The sequence below is a fragment of the Diabrotica undecimpunctata genome, chromosome 7 (genome assembly GCF_040954645.1).
Source record: "Diabrotica undecimpunctata isolate CICGRU chromosome 7, icDiaUnde3, whole genome shotgun sequence".
In the NCBI taxonomy this organism is placed as follows: Eukaryota; Metazoa; Arthropoda; class Insecta; order Coleoptera; family Chrysomelidae; genus Diabrotica; species Diabrotica undecimpunctata.
In genome coordinates, this window is record NC_092809.1 from 24,709,762 (window position 1) to 24,733,588 (window position 23,827).

The following is a 23,827-nucleotide window of genomic DNA, read 5'->3' on the forward strand; positions in this document are numbered from 1 at the left end:
TCTTCCTTTCGCGATTAGCTAATTGTTTGAACTGGCCCGGTTGATTTTTACGAAAACTTACCGCGTTTACATCTGCGCTCGCCTCACTTTCTCGTAGCACCGCCAAACTTTCCACGGCCACCTCGTGTGCAAGGCACATGTCTTGCGCGTCCTTAAGTTTTAACTTATCTGTGGCTAGCAAGAATTTATAGTAAGAGATGTGTCCTACTTATTCTATTATTTCTATGAAGCAAATAAAGCTTTCAGTATATTGAATTCATTTTAAAAGGCATATGAGATACTTCTCATTCTTCCATTTTTCTTTTCTTTTTAAAATATGTGAAAAGTCAACAATACAAAGCAAAAATAATAAAGAATTTCATAATATCAAAAATACATATATTTTTTTAAAAACATACATTACAAATTTAGTAAAAAATATACAAAAATATTACTAAAATATACATAAAAATAGCTGAGAGCACTTTCAAGTTTTAAATATTTTAACTTTAAAAAATATCTGATCTCCAATAAAATTTTGAATCTCATTATGTGTGAACATTATTACTGCCATATCATCATCAAAAGCAGTTTTTGAATCTGTCATTCGACTACAAGAATTTGTCCTACGTAACACAGATTTTTTCTCTTTGTCTAAAATATCTATATCAAAGCGGTAACTGGAACTTTCATAATAAGGCTCCATAAACTGAGCTGTGAAACAAAGTTTATTATTCGCATATAGCGAAAGTAGCTTAAATATTTTAGACTCATATATGACAAGAAAACAACTTCTAACAATACTTTTAGGAGTACCACTTTTTTCACTACAATTAATATGCAATATATAATCGTGGTTTTTAACAATGTGACCATAAACTTCGCCAACATAAGTCTCTTCAAAATAATCAAAGTGCTCTTTTAATTGACAATTTGTAGGTGAATAAATGCAAGTAGTTTGATGTTTTCTAATGTCTTTAGATTTGGTTACAAACTTGCATCCATTATATTTACAAGGATAGTTGAGATGCTCAATGATTTGAGCAAGTGCAAAGTTTTTGGTGTTCTGGAAGTCTTTTCTACAAATGGGACACTCTTTAATCGATTCTTTGCATTCCTCACATATACTGTGACCGGTTAAACATTGGTAAATTGGAGGTAACATATACTCACAGCAAATCTAAAACAAAAGTATATATTAAGAGATATTTTTTAAAGAAATCTATATATAAACAGTGCTTTCAATGTATTTTAAATAATTTAGTACCAAATCTTCCTAACTATTCTCTACAAAGATCTTAGAAGGATCCTGGAGCCTTGGCTCCAGGATCCTGGCGGTATTGGTTAGATAAATGACAATGAAACAGTCGTGGGCAAGTTTCGCACATCTCACGGGACATTATGATGACGTTTGCTGTAAATGTTATTTTGTTTAATCCAATACCCATCCTATCAGTAATAGGCATCACTTGATTTAGTTATGCTAGTACAAAAATAAAATACAATTTTCTACTTTTATTGGAAATTAACTACAATTTCAGTTGAAGTGACAAAACAAAGTAATTAGTTTAATTTGTATTTTGAGAACGATTTCCGAAGTGGAAACCGAAATTGTGGCCAATTTCCAATAAAAACAGTAAATAATATTACAATGCCACCGGAGAATACCTTAAACATCATCAAATAACGTCAAATAGTAATGTCAAATTATTAATACATAAAAATGAGATAATGAGAACACAGTGATTCGCAGAAATGTCGAAATATAACTAAGACGAAAAGCTCGGATTCGTTCGGAAAAAATATTCCCATGAGATTTTTTGCATAACCACTTTCATAAGATATCCCAGAATAAGGTTCAAGAGACCTGTGGCGAATTAAGAGCGTAGGCGCAAAATTTCGGGCCAATGCTTTTTAAATGCATTAATTTTTTTCGAATCCTGAAAAAACTAATAAGTATTTTTGAAAAATTTAAACGCAGAATGAAAGACTACATTATTACTGAGGGCCGAAAGTCCCTGAAAATTCCATAATGTTTATTTTAATAAGTTACAGGGGTGAAAAAAAAAAAGGAAAATTTAGTGTGATTTTTAATTTCAAATATCTCATTCAAAAAAACTTTTTGTTTATTCTAAGGGACTTTCGGCCCTCGGTAATAATGTAATCTTTCATTCTGCGTTTAAATTTTTCAAAAATATTGGTTAGTTTTCTCAGGATTCGAAAAAATGATTGTATTCAAAAAGCATTGGCCCGAAATTTTGCGCCTACGCTCTTCTACAAACAATTAATTATTACGAGAATTAATAATACATTTCTAACAAATTCCAGTAATATTATACCCACGAAAATGTACAATATTGTTATTTAAAATCCCGAAATCAACGATTTGAAATTTGATACTTTATTAAAACGACTAATCCCTTTTTTAAAAACTACCATAACCTCCTGGTTAACGAGCAAAGTGGATTTCGACAAAATCGAACTACTACTGATAACCTCATTAATTTAGAATCTGATATTGTTGAATCTTTCGCGAAAAAGCAGGAAACTATTGCAGTATTCATAGACATTACTAAAGCATTTGACACAGCATGACGTTACGATATTATCAGATCATTACACACTTAGAATATTAGAGGTAATATCATTAATTTCATTTCAAATTTCCTTAAACAACGCAATTTTCAAGTAAGTGTCAACCACTGCACATCTTCAACAAGATGTCAAGCTGATGGCACCCTTCAGGGGGTTTGTAATAAGCGCAACGTCATTTTTAATTGCCATGAATAATATGATAACATCAAACTCCAGCTTAGTTCGTGGCAGATTATATGCGGATGATCTGGTATTAGTATCTTCAGGAAAAAACATCTCATCAGTACAGCATCACTTACAAACCTCACTTCATGAACTCGAAAACTGGTCGAAGAAAACAGGATTGCAGTTTTCACTCAGCAAATCAAAGTGTTTGTTATTTTCAAAGAAACGTGATCCGATTAAACCGCAACTAAAATTAACCAAATCCTGAATTATGCCGATGACATTAGGTTCTTAGGGATTATTTTTGATACGAAACTCACATGGAAAAAGCACATTCTACAAATAAAAAAAAACATGCCAAAATGGAATTAATCTTATGAAAACTCTTTCTCATAAAAACTATGGAGCTGACTATAACTGCTTAATCCATGTTTATAAAACCCTTATTAGATCAAAAATGGATTATGGTTCCATAGTATATGCATCTGCTAAAGAATACTTATTACACCACCTTGTTCTTCTGTTGTATTAACAGTCGGCATAATTATTTCTTATCTTCACACTTACAAAGTTACCTCCAAAAAGAAATACATAGCTGTCGACAGGCCGACAGCATAGCTGTCGGCTTCTCTTGTCTCGACGAATGGCGATGTTGCCAAAATTATCTTATATTATTCAAAATTGGGTTACAACTTGGTCAAATAAAAATGCGAATCTGTAAATTTTTCATGGATTTTAGAAATTTTTGACCAGTATTTGTGTCAATTAATGTTTCATTTTTAATATCATCATTAAGTTTTGAACGGCAATATAACCGCACCACTGATCGCCAATTTTTTAAATCAATTCAATGTTTTAATTCAAATATGTAATAAGGCAACTCTGTCGCGTATAAGCCCAGCTGTATCGGAAATTCGTAAGACGTTCGTTAACCAATTAAGGGCCGAGACCATAAACAAAGAGAAATTTGGCAATTGATTTATTAGATTGGATTACAAAAAAACCCAAAAATTAAGACTAATTTACAACCAAAAAGAATTTTTTTTCTCATGAAAGGAAAAACAGGTGGGTGCGTATACGCACCTTTGGCCAAATACGCATACAATTTTTAAAAAAGGAACATATTGTATCTTAACTGTGAATTAAATTTTAAGATGAAAATTTTCGAAACATTTGGGGTGTAGATGCACTGTACACTTTTTACATAAATAAATAGTATTACTTTTGCACATCCGACATTTTCTTCTTGCACTATTATCGTCTCTTTTTATAATGTGGCCAATATTGTCGAATCTAGTTTCATCTGGTAAAGCAAATTTAGATGGACGTCCATATAATGAGTTTGACAATGATTTAGCGGTTTCTTCACTATTCTCTGCATGTCCACTATATTTTAGTAAGTTAAGAACCAATCTCGAACGAAACTCCAGTTGGGAAATTTTAGAATCATTCGCAATTTAAAAAATTTTCCAACTATTGACCACCATACTGTCAATCATGTTAGTAAACAACGGCCACCACCACTTTTTTCCTCTTATTTTAATACGGTAATTCGCAATGCCATTATCATGTAGATCCACTCCACCCATGTATTGGTTATATTAGTGAATTACATTAGGCTGAGGGATAAGAATTTCTTTGTGTTCTTTACGGTTATAACGTTTAGTTTGCATAAGGGGTAAAACGTCACATGTATTTGTCATTACAGTCACTACTGAATTATCTTTCCATCTTGTCACCAAAACTTCTAAATTGGAATCGAATGCACATGTATATGAACCTCTTTCCTTTTTTTTTTTCATAATTTTGTTTTCTTCTAGAGGACACTTAGCAGTGCGATTTTCCCTTACTGTTCCTGTTGCAAAGAATCCTTTTTCTTTCAATAGTTATAATAATTATTATTATTATAGTCCAAAAAGAGCATATGACGTAAAGAAGTTGTCGAAAAAAACCTTATGTTGCTGTGGGTTTTTAACAATCGAAAGTAAATTCAAAACAACTGCCGTTCCTAAGCTAAAACTATTATCTGTTTTCTCAGTTTTTCCGCCATATGGAATAAATTTGAACAAATAACCAGTATCAGAACATAAACACCATAGTTTAAAACCAAATCTAACAGGTTTTCCACGGATGAACATTTTGCACGAATGTCGCCCGAAATATGGAACCATTTCCTCGTCAATGGAAAGATTTTTTGCAAAGACTCCAAATTGTGCAAACTTTCGGTTAATTATTTCAAAAATTAGTGACAATTTTGCAAATTTATCATTTTTATTCAGTAAGATGTTATCTGACAAATGTATGTTCTGTTTGATTGAACGAAATCTATGTCGGCTCATGCTTTCTCTTACAATGTGCACTTCTTTATCCTCATCCTTCGACCAATACATATCAACTTGAGGCAGAGTGTGATAACCAGATAATATACATATGCCAATAATTTTTTTTAAATCTGTATCATTCATTTCAAAATCGTGACGGTTATTCTGCGATGCATAAATATTTGTAAAATATCGAATGCTCTCACTTATTTCTTTATCAAAAAAGAGTGAAAAAACTTCAATAGGTGACCTGCCTCCATGGTTGGCTTTTATATTTTCTAAATATCGATCAGACTGATGTTGAATTACTGCCGAGTACGAAGGAGTATCTGTTTTTCCCAACTTGGGACAAATTTGGATTTATCATTTTTGCCTGGTTCTTTCTTTGGACGTTTTGATCTGTGGTTCAGAGGAATATCATCAAAAGAATCGTCAGAATTCCCATTCACTTGTATTTCATATGTACCTGCAATATCTGTTTTTATTCCTTCTGTACCAATAATATTATCATCAATGTCTTCTACATCGGAAATTTCATCTGTTTCCGGCGGCACATAAACCACATCAAGTGAGTCAGCATTTTCCTTAACCTACCTCAACCTACTTCGGACCATACTTCAAGGTAAAGTGCATGGGAAAAGAGTTCCAGGACGAAGAAGAATATCCTGGCTGCATAACCTGCGAAAATGGTTTAACTTAACCACTACCGGACTTTTCAGGGCAGCAGTCAACAAAGTCAGAATAGCCATGTTAGTGTCCAACATCCGTAATGGATAGGCACCATAAGAAGAAGATATCTCTTTTGGTGTTCGGTTTACAGGTGAAAAGCAGTACCAAGATATGTGAATCTTTGTACTTTTTCAAAATTATATGTTCCTCCGCCTTCTATTTCTATTTTAATCTGTTCCCTCAGACATCTGTTCTCTATTCACTCCATGTATTTTGTCTTATTTTCATTGATATATAGACCCAATTTTTGAGGATTTTTACTGCGTCTTCAATTTATCACCTTAATCGCTGTGTTTTTATCACTCCAGTTATGCTGGAATACTACAAATCTTTCAATTCTCGGTTTGTTCATCTTACCCATACATTGTCTTCTATTTTGCCTCCAAAGATCTTTCTTACAACTTTTCTTTCCCATACTTCAAGCATAACTTGTTCATTCTTGGTCAATGTCCATACTTCACTGGCATATGTGACTACTGGTTGGATAACTGTTTTATACATCCGAATTTTTACATTCTTTGAAATATGTTTGCTTTTCAAAATTCTACTTAGGGCATATACAAAACGGTTTCCGGCCATTAATCGTGATTTGATCTCTTCTTTGGTGTTCGGTTTACAGATGAAAAGCCGTACCAAGGTATGTGAATCTTTGTACTTTTTCAAAATTATATGTTTCTCCGCTTTCTACTTTTTTCTACTATTTTAATATTGTGTTCCCTCGGACAGCTGTTCTTTATCCACTTCATGTATTTTGTCTTATTTATTTTGTACTATTTCCTGCAACTCCCATTTGCCTCTTGTCAACATTACCATATCATCTGCAAACGCCAGCCATTAATGTTTTCTATGATAAAGCTTCTCGCATGATTCTCCAAACATAGACTAAGCACCGCTATCGGCACCGCTGATAGTGGATCTCCTTGTCTTAGTAGCGTTAGTCGAAACATTCTTCTGAGTTTAGTGCTGATTCCCAATAAAAGTGCTCTATACTTTGGTTTTTAATACTCTATCATATGCTTATTTAAAATCTATAAACAATATCAGAGTCGGTAACTCGTGTTCATATCCTTCTGTCTGTAATTCTAAGGGGAAATATTTGATCCGTTGCACTTCTACCGCGCCTGAATCCACATTGATATTCACCTACAATATTTTCAAATCAAATCGATTGGAATCGAATCGATTGGAATTTAATCGATTGGTATCGAATCGATTGGAATCGAATCTTGTTTTTCATATTTACTTTTTGCTTCTTCTGTGTTTTTGGTTAGCATTTCTGTCCTTAGTTTACTTCTTTCTTTAATTTCTTATTGACAATCGTCATAAAACCTATCTATGAACCAATTCCACTGTTTTGCTGAATTTTCCATTATATGTGCAACTTTCATCCAATCTTCATTTATGTGCCCCTCAAATTCTATTAAATTCAATTATCTTTCAACATTTCTCTCATATTTCCCTATCTTCTTGTGTTACTAGTTGTACTGGTTTATTCTTGTTATTGTGTATTCTTCTTTTATTTTGCTCTTCTTTTCCTATTAGGAACTGATCAATTTGAATCATAGTTTTTCCTTTCAGGGATCGCCATGTTGCTTTGTATATATCTTTCCTTTCGAAATATGTACTCATAATTATCATATTTTTCTTTCGCTCGGTCTATCAGAAATTTGCCATTCTCGTTGCTTTCTTCGTGTTTAATAAATTTTCCTATAGTTGGTTTATAGATCTCTTCTCCTCCTATCTTTGCATTTGCGTCCTCTAATTCCTCTTTTATTTCTATGTACTTTTCTTCTGAGGGTGAGGATATTAATTAATGAAATTTTTTCGTACTTTCCTTTTAATCTTAGGACATAGACGATCTGATATTGGTTTAAATTCAAAAATTGATGAATTAAGATTTTTATTTACAACAAAGCCAGTACCTAATAATCTATTTTTGCCCCCGCTGGTAAAAAATAGAACATTTTTCATCTCTAATATTTCCTGATCTAATTGTTTTGATTCCTGTAGTGCCACTACATCAAATTTAATTTCTCTGATCAAGTGACTGAATTTTCCCTCTTCAAACATGTCTTTTTGTGTGTTTTTACTTTCTATTTTATCTTCTTTGGTGTTCCATTTCCATTTGACGCCTTTTATCTTTATTTTTGTTACACCAATTTTAACTTCATTACCTTTGTTTTTTTCTCCCAAGCAATATTTCTTATGGATTTTTGTATTTATCTTTCTCTCATCGTTGTATCATCATTAATATAAATTTTGTCTTCTTGGACATTTTTTGGTTTTGCTTTATTCTTCATTATTTTTAGGGTTTCTTGCTGATCTTCCAGCTCCATTAGAAATGATTTTAGACCTAACTTATGAGCAGTTTTTATTTTTGCTTCAACTTTCAGGTGTTTTCTAATAAGATTGCCCATTGCTTTCTTTAACACTACATGGTCATATGAGTCAATTACGAAACCACTCACCTTTACATTATTATGCCTCTTTTTTATTTTTCCATAGCTAAGTATTTTAATTTCTATATTTTCCTTTTTCTACATTTTGTTATCTTTATTTAGGTCCTTATTTTCCATTATAAGGTATTGGACTATCTCTTTGTATTCCTTCTGATTTATTTTCTTTGTTTAATATCGCTGGTTAAATTCTTTATGATTTCTAGAATTTTATGTAACTTTGCTCCTTGATCTTTACTTCTTGCTTTTTGTGGAGTTCTATTAGGTTTTTTCCTTTTCGTGAAAGTCTCTTCTTCATCTGTTACTGTGTCGTCGCTATCAAGATACGCTTTATTTTAATATTTATCCATCCTTGACCTTTGGTTTAAGCAAAAATCACAACTATTATAGGTATGCGAACTATTTCCACAATCAGTTGGCGCCAAGCACTGTCCTTCACTGCAACGGTTCAGACAGAACAATGCGTACCTAACTTTTACCTGTATTTCTTAGCGACAACATCTCTTATTAGATACGGTGACAACTTTGCAATTCTCGCCACTCTTCACAGTTCTTTTGGAACTGCTGAAAAGTTCGTTCCCACCTCTATTATTTACAAATTTTAAGTTTTTAATATTTGCATCTACACATACCATTAACCTATATAAAAGTTAAAATCCAACTCGTAATAGCCCTATTTATATAGTTTCGGGTGATATTACGGAGCGAATTAAAACACGTTTGTTTATCTAGACTAGAGCTGGTACCCAGCAGAGACAATTTACAATTAGGAATATTAATTTAAAATTAATATACAAAACAAAACATATTAGTAGATATAAGGAGAAAAGAAACTCACCATGCATTCCAATTCTTGCAATATATCATAATCTAGATTAGTGTTCGATTCTTCTCCTTTCCTATGCTTTTTGGACATTTTTTCACCTTTGAAAATTTCAATTTTACCAAAGCCCATATTACAACTGTTTATTGAATTGGATTGAACTAAATCTTCAAGTTTAACTCGTGTGGTTACATTTATTGGATTCTGAATTTCATAACAAGGCTTATTTTTATTTTGAAAGATTAGTTTGTAATAATAATTGTATCCTTTATCTGAATTATGACGTATGTAAGAAACTGTACACGAAAATGTATTCTTCTGTGAATCAATTGCGAGATTAATTAAATATAAGTTGTCCTTATGAGATAAAAGAAAATTTTCGTCCTTGCTAGAAAAAAAAGTCACTCCAAATAGTTCTGCATTCTGCATAATAAACATTTGGTGACACTGAGAATAGTGTTCTAATAGTTCGGTAGAAAAGCCTTTCCATTCACAAGCTGTGGTTAAGTTCATGGGACAGAGATATTTTTTAAATTTACATGTACTTTCGTGCTGTTCCACCTGTTTCGGAAACAAATTTTCTGAACATCCACGGTCTTTGTAACAGCAAGGAAATTTTAATTTTTGGGCCAGTAATTCATAAATTTCATTTCTTATACAATTTTTGGGATATGGACACCGGCCGCAACTAAAGCCTTCTGCGGAACAAAAAACTGGAAATCTGGAAAGGACTTTGTGACATCGAATACATAACAATCGGGATAAGTTCTCTGTTGGTAAATCAATGGAAGTGATTAAGACATCGCTATTGGATCTAGAAACAAATAAAATGAAAATTATTAATTTTTAGAAAATTAAGTTTTTACATTTTAAAACTGACCTCACACTTCTACATAAAACTAAACAAAAATAAGCCGATACGAGAGTGTTAAAGAACTTGACAGCGAATTTTAACTTATAATATAGTAAAAATATAGACATTTGTACATAATGCAATTCGACCCCATTGTACTTTTTTTTTTCTTTTTTCCATGAAAATCGTCTGCTGTAAACCATTTATACTACATCCAGTTGGCTTACTGTATATCTTCCATTCCTTCATGATTTTCTTCCTTTCATCTCAATCAAACAATTCAAAACTGTCATAAAACGACGGTCTACGCCAGGGATCCTCACTAGGATTTCTTTGAGAGCCTAATAGTTTGAATGAAATTTTTCTCAGGGCCGCAAGTACAAGTGGTGAATAACTTTAATATAAGTTTATTACAAGTTACGTAAAAACAATATAATTATAAATTATATAGACTGGTTTGCATGTAAAAAGTAGGAAAATGTCTTTTACTTGACTGCAGGAATGTCAAGTCCTGAATTTGTTAATTCTTTGAAGTCGACGGGCGAAATCTTCGAGAGCTCACGAGAATGGCATCTATGTTACCAGGTTGGGAAGAAACTGAAATTTTCAAAATGTTTTCAACGTTCTCACTAATTAGCCAAGATCTGTACTTGTTTTTATGAACTTCAGCTTACTAAATGTAGATTTACAGACATGTGTAGATGCAAAAATACACAACATTTTCTGAGCACAGTCAATTAAGTTAGGAAATTTGTCATTTTCAACTGCTTCCCAAAACTTATAGTGAGCTTTTTCCTTCTTTTTTTCTTCAAAAATACTTTTGAGCTCTGTATCATTCTGAAGATCAATTATCATTTTTCAAATCCCTAGCTTCGAATCCAAAAATAGAAAGATGAGCTACATTTCCTGTTGTTATTGCCCTTGGATTTTCCACCAAGCGAAATGGTTCTTGGAACTTCCTGAAGTCACTAAACCTCACAGACATTTCATCCTTTAGGTCTGCTAACAGCTTCAGTAGGTCAGAAGTCTCTTGATTTCATCATCTGGATTTTCATCAAACAGTGCTTTAACGGAAAGAAAGCTGGAATAATCTTCATTTGACAATTCTTCAATATACATATTCAGCTTCTGCTCCAGTGAAAACACAATATTCATCATTTTCGTTACAATGTTATTGTAGTCTCCTTGCAATTTGGTCAATGTTTCATTCATAATGCTCATTGTATTAGTGAGAAACGCTACTTTAAGCCACGAACCAAAATTATGAATATCAGGAACCTCTTTATTCTTTGTAGGCAAAAACAGTTTAATCTCATGTCGAATGCTGAAGAAACGTTCCAAAATTTTACCCTTACTCAGCCATCTCACTCCTGTGTGGTAAAGAATGTCCCCATATTGCGACATAAGTTCTTTCAAAAATTCTTGAAACTCTCTGTGGTTTAGTTCATTTGATCTTATGACATTCACAATCTTTACAAGTGTTTTCATAACACAGATGAAATTTTCACTAAATTTAGCAGCTAAGCTTTCTTGATAAATAATACAATGGAAACTCAATAAATTATCATTTAACAAGTGTTTTTTCAACAGCTGAACAAACCTTATATTTCGCCCCAACATTGATGGACAACCACACAGAAAAAACGTTTTTCAAATAAATGCTATGCTTGTTAAAAAAATTTACAGTAAATGGTAAATGTTTTTAGGATCCATTTATTTTTTCGGGCATGCGTATTTACGAGGTCCACAAGGTTTTGAAGTCGGCCAGTGCCACTGTGGTGGGGGTAAAGATGACTAATGCGAAATGCGGTACAATGCTTGGCGCCGCTCTACACTACTGTAATCTCATTAAATACATAAATAGAAATATAATTACATATATTATAACTCGCAAATTTTGTTTTACTGCCTAGCAGTCTGAGGGCCGCGAAAAATCGCTCCGAGGGCCGCATGCGGCCCGCGAGCCGCGTAGTGAGTATGGCTGGTCTACGCCATAGAAACAGAAACCTTCGCGGATAAAATTGAAATATTCAATAAAAAAAAGTAATCTAAGGCAACATCAAGACCGCATCTATAAAAATAATGATAATCATGGACGTTCTGAAATTATTCTTTTGTATTTTTTTAAATTAAATTGAAATATATATTGTTTAAATTTTTGAAATCTTTGTTATCACTTATTGCATTATTATTGGAACTATAGCTTTCTTACCACGGGCTATGGATGGAATGCATTGATCGGTGAAATGAATCGCACAGAGGTTTAACAAAATAAAATCAAAAGGACACGCGATGAAAAGTAAATCATGGGACCACACACTACGAATCGAATGAAATCAAATCGAATGGAATCAAATCGAATGGAATCGAATTGAGTAGAATGGAATCGACTCGAATCAGATCGAATTGAATCTAATGGAATCGAATCGAATCAAATGGAGTCGAATTTAATCGAATCGACTGTCGACTGGAATCAAATTGAGTCGAATTGAATGGAATTAAATTGAATTAAATTAAAAACCATCACTTTGTGAGTAGACGATAAGAAATATATGCTTCCAATCCTCGGTCACTCCCAGAGTACCACATCCCGTTATTTTTTCAATTTCTATAGACTCTAGAAGCTCCCTCTTGTTTCTGTTATTTCATGTTTTTTGAGGGCGGTTGAGTTTTTTTGTCATATTTGTGAGAAAGTATTCTTAAGTTAATTAGCTGACTGCTTTGTTCAATATACACCCCATCGTAATTTGAGCAGAGAATTTTACATACAACATACATTTTACATACAACAGCGATTTTTTTAATTGAGAGATTTTAATTTTTAGTTTTGTAAAATTCTTTTTTAAAATATTGTACCTTTTATGTAATGTTATGTTTAGACAGGAGACTTGAAAGTGGTTCTGATAACGCTTTTATATAGGCAAGAAACATATAGATTTTCTTTAGTTTGTTATTTTTGTTATTGTAAAATGTATATGGTCGCGACGTATGTTCGAGAAATTGATGTGTGCATGAATTAAATGTTATGACTCTTTTTGCTTTTTTTATGGCCTAAAGTCTATTGATAGGGTTGGATAACTACTGATTTCTTTTGAGACATGGGATGATGAGAGTTGAAATTCAAATATATCGGCGAACAAAAACAGTAATAACACTTAATTCATACCCACACCACCTTATCGAAAATACGTCGCAATTATATACAATTTACAATAACAAGAATAACAACAAAAATACCAATGTAAATAAAAATTATAAAATGTCTCTTCCCTATATAAAAACGTTATCAGAACAACTTGCAAATATCCTCTCTAAACATAACATTACAGTTGCTCATAAAGGGTACAATCTTTTGAAAAATAATTTGTGGCGTAAAAATCGAATCTATATAAAAAAAGTTACAAAATGTACCACATATAAATCAGACGTACCACATATAAATCAGACGTACACCCGGAAAGAAAAGTACTATACGGTGACAGTCTGGGAATGGCTCGCGGCTAGACAAAACAGTGGAGATGGTCGTGCGGTCCACAAAACAAAAAAAAATCCGAAGTTATATCAGGGGCGCCAGGTAAATTGGCCCACAGCCTTCCCTACGTTACTATTCAATAAACCGCCAACTTACCAATAGGTTTACTACTAAAATATTAAGTACAGTATACAACCTGAATAAATAAAAAAATAAATGAAATTGTCTGAGATTAGGATTTAGTCAATTCTAATAAATAGATTCCCAAGATAGTTGAAAACAAATACATATTACAATATTATTTAACTTTACCATAGGCTTAATAAAAAGAATATAAAAATGCGGCTTCTACTTGCCTAACAAAAATTCATAAGTTATTTCTATTTAACAGTGCAAAATAAAAGGTAAGACGTATCAAAAGTACCGGACGCTAACGGGTGTGTGGTTCAATACATGTTCAATACCAACCAAAAAAATAATTAATCTAAATAGGACACCACGAGAGCTCAAGTGCGTGCGCAGAAAATAATATAAAAAAAAATAAATCTCAAATATTTAACCCCCCCCTTAGACGCAGTTTACAAAATTATAATAGGTATGTGTTAATATTTAATTAATAAAATAAACCGCAAATAATCTTTAAAAACTGTAAAGTATTTGTAAATATTAAAATAAAAACAAACCGCAAATGATCTTTAAAAAAAACTATTGTATTCCGTAAACAAATTAGACGGCGCTTAAATCCACTGCGACTTCGGAGTAACTCCAAAAATACGATCGCCGATGTACATAGACTTGTGTGACAATGTTGAAAAGTTGAAAATTACAGCCAGACAGAAAAAGAAAAAGAGGAAGAACCCCTTCTTAGCCAGATTAGGGGTTTGAAATATCTCAAATTGGACCGAAATGTAGTCGGCTATTTGGACTCGTGATTAAGGCTAATTTCTTGATCTAAATGCGACTCCCGGTATTCACGTGTACTGTAAATCCGCTTTTTTAGCGAAATTGTGGATATTCCCAAAAAAAATTCTTTCACGAAGGCAGCAAATCCCCTTGAATATCCACACGGTTCGTACTAGTCCAGATCCCACATGGAACAGCAGCAAAAAAAAACAAAATGCCGTTTTTAATCTAGCCCGAAGTTTTCAGTAACATGGTCACCACGGTCAAACCTAGAATCACTTCCTTTCCGTCGTCTTCCCGAACACCTGACAACTTGACACACGGAGGTCACCGAATAATACCGAGATTCAAACATTTAAATTTTATGATCCCAATTCTTCCAAGATGACTCTAAAAAGAACGATCGTTTCTTCACAAAAAGAGGACGTTTTCCCTTAACTTCAGCACAATTTGCCAGACATTACCCCTATTTGAAAACTACTAATTTTATTTTCGCCACCTTGCTTATAATATATAGGCAACAGCTCTTACACGTCTAGAATTATTTAAATTTTAATAAAATAGAGGTGGGACTTTCTACTTTAAATTTGGAACGTCACAAATTTTATAAAACTAAAAAGGTTTACCTAAAAAAACCCCGCAATTAAAAAAAAATTGCATGTTGTGTATGAAATTCCCTGCTCAAATTGTGATGAGGTATATATTGGACAAACCATTCAGCTACTTAACTAAATAATACGTTCTCACAAATATGACAAAAAAAACTCAACCGCCCTCTCAAATCATGAAAACGAAAAGAAACATAAACGTGATTTTTACGAAACTAAGATCTAAAAAGCGATCGTAACTAAAAAAAGTTGGAGCTCCTAGAGTTTATAGAAATAAAAAAAACGCAATTAATGATAAAAAAGATGTCAACATTTTAAACAAGATATCTTTCAATTTAATTTAAAAATACAAAAGAAAAATAATAAAAGAATATTAATGTTTACAATAATAAAACTACCACTAAGGAAATTAAACTTTGAATAAAGTTAATGAAAGCTAAAAAAATTGTTGTTTATCGTTAAGTAAATAAAAATTTAAACTAAGATATCTTTATTTCTGAAAAGTACGGTCGACGGAAAAGTTTTGTAACGAACTCGTGAATTAAAATGGCGATTAACAATCTCGAACATTAACGCGCTCGCTCCGCTCACACGTTAAAATATCTCAAGCGTTAATCGCCCTTATTAATACACTTGTTGGTTAAATAATTATTAATAAATTAAAACTAGAAGGTTTTTATAAGACACAATTTCAGAAAAAATGGTTTAAAAATCTAACTTCTATTGATTTTCCTATTGAAGTAAAAAACTTTTAGCACTGGGACCTAAATGTTCTGTATGCCTTCTAAATGAGATGTTAGAATTCCACATTTACTTTCTGATAGTGAGTCAGTAATAAAACCATGTTTATTTTAACATATTGCGTTGTACAGCTGGTTCCTAAAAAAACTGATACGACTCTTAAAGCATATTTTGTAGAAAATTGAGCAGTGTATGACACTGTCACTGCAGCACTGTCACTGTACCGAACTGCAGCAAAAAAACAAGCTCTTACACCACAACAGAAGCAATCAAGACATATTTGCTTTAAACCATCAGCTACAAGATTTTTGGGACAGGGTAATATTTACAGATGAGAAAATTTTTCAACCTTTCAAAAAAGAGCAAAATTGGGGTGTATAGACCAGATAATAATAGATTTAATCATCTATATGTTGATAGATATCGAGCAGCTGATCATTTTAGCGCCAATGTATGGAGATGGATTTCATTTAGAGGAATGGGAATGGTATGACGTATTGATGGCAGGTTTGTTGGGCAGACTTATCTGAATATTCCAAAAAACATCATGTTTCCCAGTGTAGAACAGTTGTATTCAGAAAATAATTTTATCCTCCAACAAGATAATTGTCCTGTTCACACTGCAAATATAATAAACCAGTGGCTCCAGAATAACAACATCGAAACCTTACCATTTTTGGTTTTGCAAACCAGACTGTTTGCGATGTAAGATAGATGCTGATGAAGACAAGATTATGATTCCACGTTTTTCCATGATGGAATAGCAAAGGAATAGTTTGAATCAAAAATTATAACATTAGGCTTAGCTTAGATAATAGTTTTGAGGTATGGAAAATTAATTTTTTACATAGTTTTTGTGAAACAGGTTAGCACATTCTTTTAGGTTTATAGGTGGTAGTCTTGTTGATTATGCATTTCGTAAAGAAAATTTATTATTAAATGTGAGAAATAACTTTCCTATTGATATACAAATTGATTTAATTGTGACAGAGATGCTAATTTGTATACAAGATCATATTAACAGAGCTGACGTTACAACAATGGAAAAACTGATATCTGAATTACGAAAACTGGAAAGTTTAGTTATAAAAAAGAAGAATAAATCAGACAAAATCGGTTCTTGACCAAATATCTACCAAATCAAATAATTTAACAATAGAAGAAAAGAATCCTTGCCAATATTGTGATGAAAAAGGATTCTTTGGAGGGTTTCATCCAGAAGTAATATGCTGTTTAAAACAAAAATATAAAAAAATATCACAAGACAAGTCAAATAATACAGTGAAATAATATAGTATGTGTGTTCGGGATGTGTGTTTACGAGGTGTGTGTGTGCAGTGTATGTATAATAGTTGATAATAACTATTGTTAGTTAAAAACTATAGATTTTCTATACTTACAACCATTCGGAAAGTTGAGGTTTAACAATGGATTCATTATTTACTGTGTCGTTATTACTTCCAAAAGCTTCTATTGGATGCCTACTAGTATTATTCAACAAATCTTTAGACTTCCCATTACTGGATTCAGACAATAAACGTACAGATTCCCCATCTAAAAAATGTAGGAATAAATATTTAAAATTTTTTTAAAACAATTTTTAAGTACTCACCAGTACAAAGCTTTGTAGGTTTGTCGGTAGTAAAATCGGAAGTATCTGGTTTAATACGACTAGAATTGATTGGATTGATCCCAAAACTGGTAGTATGTCCACCACAAGTAGATGTAGTCGACTTTTGTCCAAAATGTAGCTGCTTTGGTTAAAATATAATTTTGGTAAATAAACATTGGGTATAGTAGTTAATTTTACTTACATTATTTTTTTTTCTAGTGTCACAACTGAACTTTTGTGCACCGAATTTATTACTGCTAACAAATTTCCTACCATTGAATCCTACAACAAAAAAAGCAATGTAACCTATACAGTTTAGGGGTCTTGCCTTTATTACGTTTGTTTTTATATATTTTAATCTTAAATAAGTTTTTATTTACATGTGGTTCTTTTTTCGTTCTGAAGAAAGAATATTTTTGTAATTACCATTTTGAGTAATTATCATTTTGAGTAATTATCATTTTGAGTAATTCTCCAATGATGTTAAAATCAATTAGTTGGGAGGGCTACATATTGAAGCGGGAATTAAATTCACGGTTCGATTTATGTATTACATTCAGTTATAATTTTTACTTGTCCAATTATTGGAAGCATAGCTTTTTTATTACGGGCTACGGACGGAGCAGTGGATTGAGCAGAGGTATGATAAAATAAAAACGACTAAAACGATAAAACGAAACGACTGTAACGACAGATCGAGCGACCACATACTACGTGGATAAGTTAACGCAGTCTAATGCGTGTTTCTTAATAAAGTAAATTAAAATTATACATTAACAAGTAAAATATTTAAGTTTCTTTAAATAGAAAGGTTTTTAACAAATGTGTACACAACACGCTATGGAAATACCAATGTTAGGTATTACCATTAGAGGTAAAGTACCAAACCTAGAAATGAGAAGAACAGGAGTCACGGATGCAGTTGAAAGAATAGCCCTGGCTAAATGGGCTTGGGCCAGACATGTTGCCAGATTGACGGATGATAAATGGACCAGAAAGATTATGGAATGGCGACCCAGACAAGAGGCATATTGAAGCATAGGATGTCCACCGACTAGATGGACGGATGATACAAAGTGCATCACCACAATTTGAAAACAAGAAGCTCAAGATAGAAATAGGTGCAGAACATTTTACGGGAGGCCTACGTTTTGCAGTGGACAAATATATGCTGATTGATGACGAAAGTTTAAACTAAACCCTTCTTTCAGTGCGTCATAGTTTATAGAATTCTCTCTAACGCATTAAGTTGGAGGTGACAGAAAAAAAGGTATGTCCGTGATTATTATACATAGAATTTAGAAAATTATGCAGCGTTGACATATAGTTGCATATTAAAGCAGCTTTTACTTATGGATGTGTAATTGGTTGACATTTAGAATACGCTAAATCGATAAACAATCAATGATTTGAATAAAGATTATTTGACGCAAAAGTACTTGATCGTGACAGTACTTTCACAATCTCAACGCGTAAAATGAAAATATTGTCATCCAGGTTAGTATTTTCTGACATTGTATGAAAACATTTTATTTTGTTTATTTATTTTTTCATTAAAATATGCAATGATATACCAAAAAGACCACAAAAACTAATATTAAAATTATTAGATTACTTCTAATCAGAAAAAGAGGCTGAAACAACTTAACTACCAGTTTCTGCCATTCGTGAATTAATTTTTAAATTATTCTAAAAATAATAATAGTATTTTAAATATTCTATATTTTAGCATGTTGCCGAGGCACTAAGAGAATTGTTACCAATAGTAAGATGATTATTATCAAATGAATGTATTCAAACAGATGTTTGCTATTCTGTGACAATGAGTAATTCAGTATGTGCTAATCTTGGACCTCCATTAACCAATAAATATGAACATATCATCAGAACTCTTGTATGTAGAATGTTTAGTGAAAGTTTGTATTAAAATATTATTTGAAGAATAGTCTCTCTCTCTAATGGCACTACAGCCCAAATCGACCCTTGGCCTCCTCCAACCTTGCCGGTTCCATGCAGATCTTCTCGAGGTTCTCATGTCTACAAAATTTTGCACATCTGCTGCCAGTTTATCCTCACACCTGTTCTGTGGCCTTACTTTTGGTCTTAGTACTTAGTTCAATTTATAGAAGCTTATATTTTTGGTAACAATACAAGTTTGACTGCCTTTCAGGAACAGTTGCTGTGGAAAATTATATTAATGACAGCTTATTGCATGCTTGAAATAATTGTTCCTTCAGGTTCATTATCTGATAGTGTGAATTCACCAGATATACTGCATATTATGAAACAAATAGTCTTTCATACAATGTTTAACTAGGTATGTAATTGTTTTACTCTGAAAAAAAAAATCTGATAAAATCTTTTGCATTAACACTACTGAAATATCACTAGTGTCTTTACATTATTTCTTGTTTATTTTAGGCCGGCATGTTACCCTTCATACCTTCCAAGAAAAACTGAAAGACATAGATGAAATTAACATTTCTATCACTTCACTGAGAAGGATTTTAAACAATTTGAAATTCAGATTCAAATTTAAATTGCAATATTTCAAACAGAAAATACCTACCTAATACAAATGATTTACACCTGCCACAAACTGTTTTCTTGGATGAGACCTAGATATTCGGCAAAGGAGAATTATACAACAGCTGGCCAGATGGCAGTGTAAATGCTGCTAGAAAGAGGAATAGCTAAGGTGTATGATATATTGTGCTTCATGTTAGTTCTAAAATTATTATGAAAAGCATAACATTTTCTTTGAATATGCAATTATTATATGATTTGGAAAATTAAGGTTTAATTTCTTTAAAATCATGGGTGTTCTGTCCAATTTTGTAATACTTTTATATAAAAAATCACTGCTGCACAATCCCTCCTTAATTACAGACTCTTCCAATCTATACGACTATACAAATCAAAGAACAGAACTTTTTATAAATACAATAAACACTGTTTATTTGTTTTTATGCCAAATGGCAATAAAAGTGTTGGAAGCAACAACCTTTTCATATTTGGCGGATTAGGATTCTGGCAACTGTTAGATTTAACTAAAATGCAATGCAATTATTTGTTACATTCTTCCTATATGACATCAAAATTAATGGCACACTAAAAGAATGGTTTAGTTTGAACTCTATTAATGAAATACAAAACAGATCTGATCTGTTATTATCTAAATTAATTGGATACTAACCTGTTGCTGTATTTTGGTTGGTAAATGGTAGTCTATTTTGACCAATATTTGTAAATACTTGTTGCTGATTTGGCCATTCAAATTTATTACTTCCTCTAAATGTTACTATATTGTGACCAAGATTTGATAATTTATGTAGTTGATTTGGCCAACCAAATCCACTACTTTGTCCAAATGTTGCTGTATTGTAATTAAATCCTGTGAATGATTTGAAGTCAGCTTAGCCGAATAGAAAAAAAATTGATTTTACTTACGCTTTTTGTTCATTTTATAATCTTCATATCTCAATTCTTCAAAAGATTTATCCCTATATATCTCCATCACAGTTATACTTTGCAATATTACTTGTTTTTTATGTTTATCTTCTTCTTCTTTTGTAACTGCAAAGAATTTGCCCAATCTTGTTCCAGATACTTTTTGGATATTGGAGTTTGTAGATTCTACAAATTGAACAGACAAGACAAGTTTGTAAATATGTTCTTATACAGATAAAAAATTAATTGAGAATTCAATACCACATAGAGAAAGAAGAAACCAAATTCAGATAGAAAATTTAAATATGGAAGTAATGCTAAAAAAGTATATTATCTGCTTAATAACAAATATGTAATATTTATTGTTTACCAATTGGTGTAGAACTGTTTACACTAGTACCCGTACATTTCCGTTCTTTCCTAACCATTTTTGTAAATAAATAATATATTGGCAATAAACCCTGTATTTATTTTATGGCCGAAACTATTCTAGAATAATTAACCTTAATAGTTGAGTTTACTTACCCATGATACAAATACAAACAACAAAAACAAACCGAACCAACCAGTATTCCCACTCCACTCCACTCCGCTTTGGCGCGAAAGTTCGCGAAAGTTCGCGCAATTTTACTCGCGCAGACAGCGACGCCATTTTCTCTGGTGCCCGAAAAATTTGAATCTTCCCGTAGCACAAAATCGGTCGTGTTCGCGCATGCCGTCATTGGAGATCAGATTTGAATTCTTGTTAAAGTTAAATGGGATTTTTATGCATTCTGTGATGAAATTATTTAATTAGCAAAATAATAATATTAAATAAAGGTTTAATAATTACAATAATCGTACACAAAAGGATATCTCCAAACTATTTAATAAAGATTATTTATTGACACATACAAAAAACTGACATTACGAACGTGCAAGTCTCCAATTACGTCACGACTTATGCGCAATATCTTATCTTCTTAATCATAGGGCGCGTTCAGCAGACGGAGCTGCTCCACAACTGTTGAGTAAAAGCAAAGAATATTGACGCGTCTATATTCTTTGGTAAAAGTCTGCAAAATCAAACCGCTACCGATACGCTACTTCCGGAGCGGCCTGTCAAATTTGGTAGCGTAAAAATGTATCGTACCATTGCTTCTAAAATATGAAAGAGTGGGGCAATAAATGCAACTTTAGATATTTTTATATGTAGATGCCGCGTGGTCGTAGAATAGGATTAAATTTTTGCGTTTTATAAAATTTTTTAAAGAAAATAATATTATTTTACCTTTTAATAATTTAATCTTTTTAGAAAAATTATTATGATTCAAAGTTTTAATTGAAATATGTACAAATTTTAAGTATAAATCAGTTTAAGACTATTTTGTAATAATTTCACCAATATTCATTCATTGTGAAAATTATGTTTTAGATACTACTAGTTGTTATTTTAAAACAAGATTAAATAGTACCCATACAGCGTAAAAACTTTCACATATAGGTACTATTCATTAAAATGTACTGTTAAAGTTTATTTTGTTATTTCAAAAATAAATCAGGAATGCTTTTTGTTGTTATTGAAAAATTATGGATGAAATGGAAGTTTGGAAGTTTTGGCGAAATGGAAAATTTCATAATTTAGTAAAAAGTTTCATTGAATACTTTTTTTTTAAATTGAAATTTTTTAAAAATGTTTCGTTAATTTCTGGGCAGAAAAACAGTATAATAAAAAGTTATGTGACGGTTTTTCGTTGTGTTGGAACAAACCAATTTTTAATTCAAAGTTATACAATTAAAAAAATAAATACTTTGAATATTGTAAACATCATACATTTTTAAGTTTTAAAATTAAAAATTTAAATTGACAATAAAGATTTTATTGTGAAAAAACAAAAAAAAGACAACAAAAAAAAAGTTTGCAAATCAATGACATCGAAATTTGTTTCGGCGTAGATGCAAAGTTACCCGTTCGCACTCCTTTTCCACTTCCCCCTAACTACATATTTCATTATGAAATTTTCATGATAGTTTTAAGCCGACGGCCACGGCACCACGCTGTGAGTTTATGCAGCCACCCTCTTAAACCGTAACCAAATCGCCCATTTGAACTGCGCTTCTATAAGCGTCTATATTCTTTGGTTAGGATTTCAGTTAATGTTTTTAAATTTTATTTAGGTTAATTTTTTAATAAAAATTATGTTTTTAAAAATTTTGTATGTATTTTCTGGTGAAAATTATTTACAAATGAACGTACTGTTATAAAAAGGCATTTAAATAGACCATTGGAATTAGATAATTTAAAAAACAACAAATTTGACATTATGGCCTAGAATAACAGAGACACATAGAAGCGACACGACACAGCGGTCCAAAAGCGGGTACCATTTTTGTATACGCATGCCCGATTCTGGTTGTATTACTGTCAAAAACACGTGCTTATTCTTTAATTCTGGTCGTATTCGATAGTCCGTAGGCGTCTATGGTAAATACTCGACGCAACAAGTGCATTTGACCATTTATATAATTTATTTATAGTTAAAAGGTTATAGTTATAGTTTATAGTTAAATATATAAGTTTATAGTTATAGTTTATAGTTAAAAGTTTAATTTATATTTAAAATGGCTGGATATATTTGTGCGATTCGCGGATGTTCATCTGTGACAGGAAAAGGAATAAGTTTATTTAGATTTCCTAAGAATAATAACAGGTAATTACTATTGCTTTGTAATTATTATTAGTTATTACTAATTACATAATAGTATTGGTTTGACTTTCGAACAGTAAGCCGACGCCGACGTGTCTGTCCGAGCTATAAAAAAATAAACTTTGGTCTGCCAAGGGATACCTAGTTCAAACTGAAAACATTAAATTTGGTGACAGTGCTTTTTCTTTTATTGAAAGACGCAAGTCTCCGAAGGCTAGGTCAAAAAATCAACAGATGGTGGCCAAATGTCGGCGCGCTCGAAGACAATAACAATACGAATATAGTATTTTTAAGAAATAAAAATATATAGAGGGTTTTATACACGGGAATATTTGATTTAAGAGCGTAGGCGCAAAATTTGGGGCAAATGTTTTTTAAATGTATTCATTTTTTTCGAATCCTGAAAAAACTAATAAGTATTTTTGAAAAATTT

General features: G+C 31.9%; 1 protein-coding gene across 5 annotated transcripts; it reads right to left on the minus strand.

Moving 5' to 3' along the window:
- Nucleotides 1-356: 356 nt before the first annotated feature.
- LOC140445077 (uncharacterized) lies at nucleotides 357-21,703 on the minus strand. 5 transcript variants are annotated; one of them, XM_072536872.1, is made up of 8 exons: nucleotides 21,233-21,701; nucleotides 20,708-20,893; nucleotides 20,454-20,651; nucleotides 17,460-17,539; nucleotides 17,258-17,396; nucleotides 17,046-17,199; nucleotides 9,084-9,882; nucleotides 357-1,159 (listed from the first exon to the last, which is right to left on the minus strand). In XM_072536872.1, exons 1-8 carry the CDS (start codon nucleotides 21,357-21,359, stop codon nucleotides 467-469), a joined length of 2,376 nt encoding a protein of 791 aa, XP_072392973.1. In that variant the 5' UTR covers nucleotides 21,360-21,701; the 3' UTR covers nucleotides 357-466. The 5 variants fall into 5 exon arrangements, with proteins under 5 accessions (XP_072392973.1, XP_072392972.1, XP_072392974.1 ...); XM_072536871.1 differs by having other exon boundaries at nucleotides 17,258-17,399; XM_072536873.1 differs by lacking the exon at nucleotides 21,233-21,701 and adding an exon at nucleotides 21,078-21,223 and having other exon boundaries at nucleotides 17,258-17,399.
- Nucleotides 21,704-23,827: the final 2,124 nt, after the last annotated feature.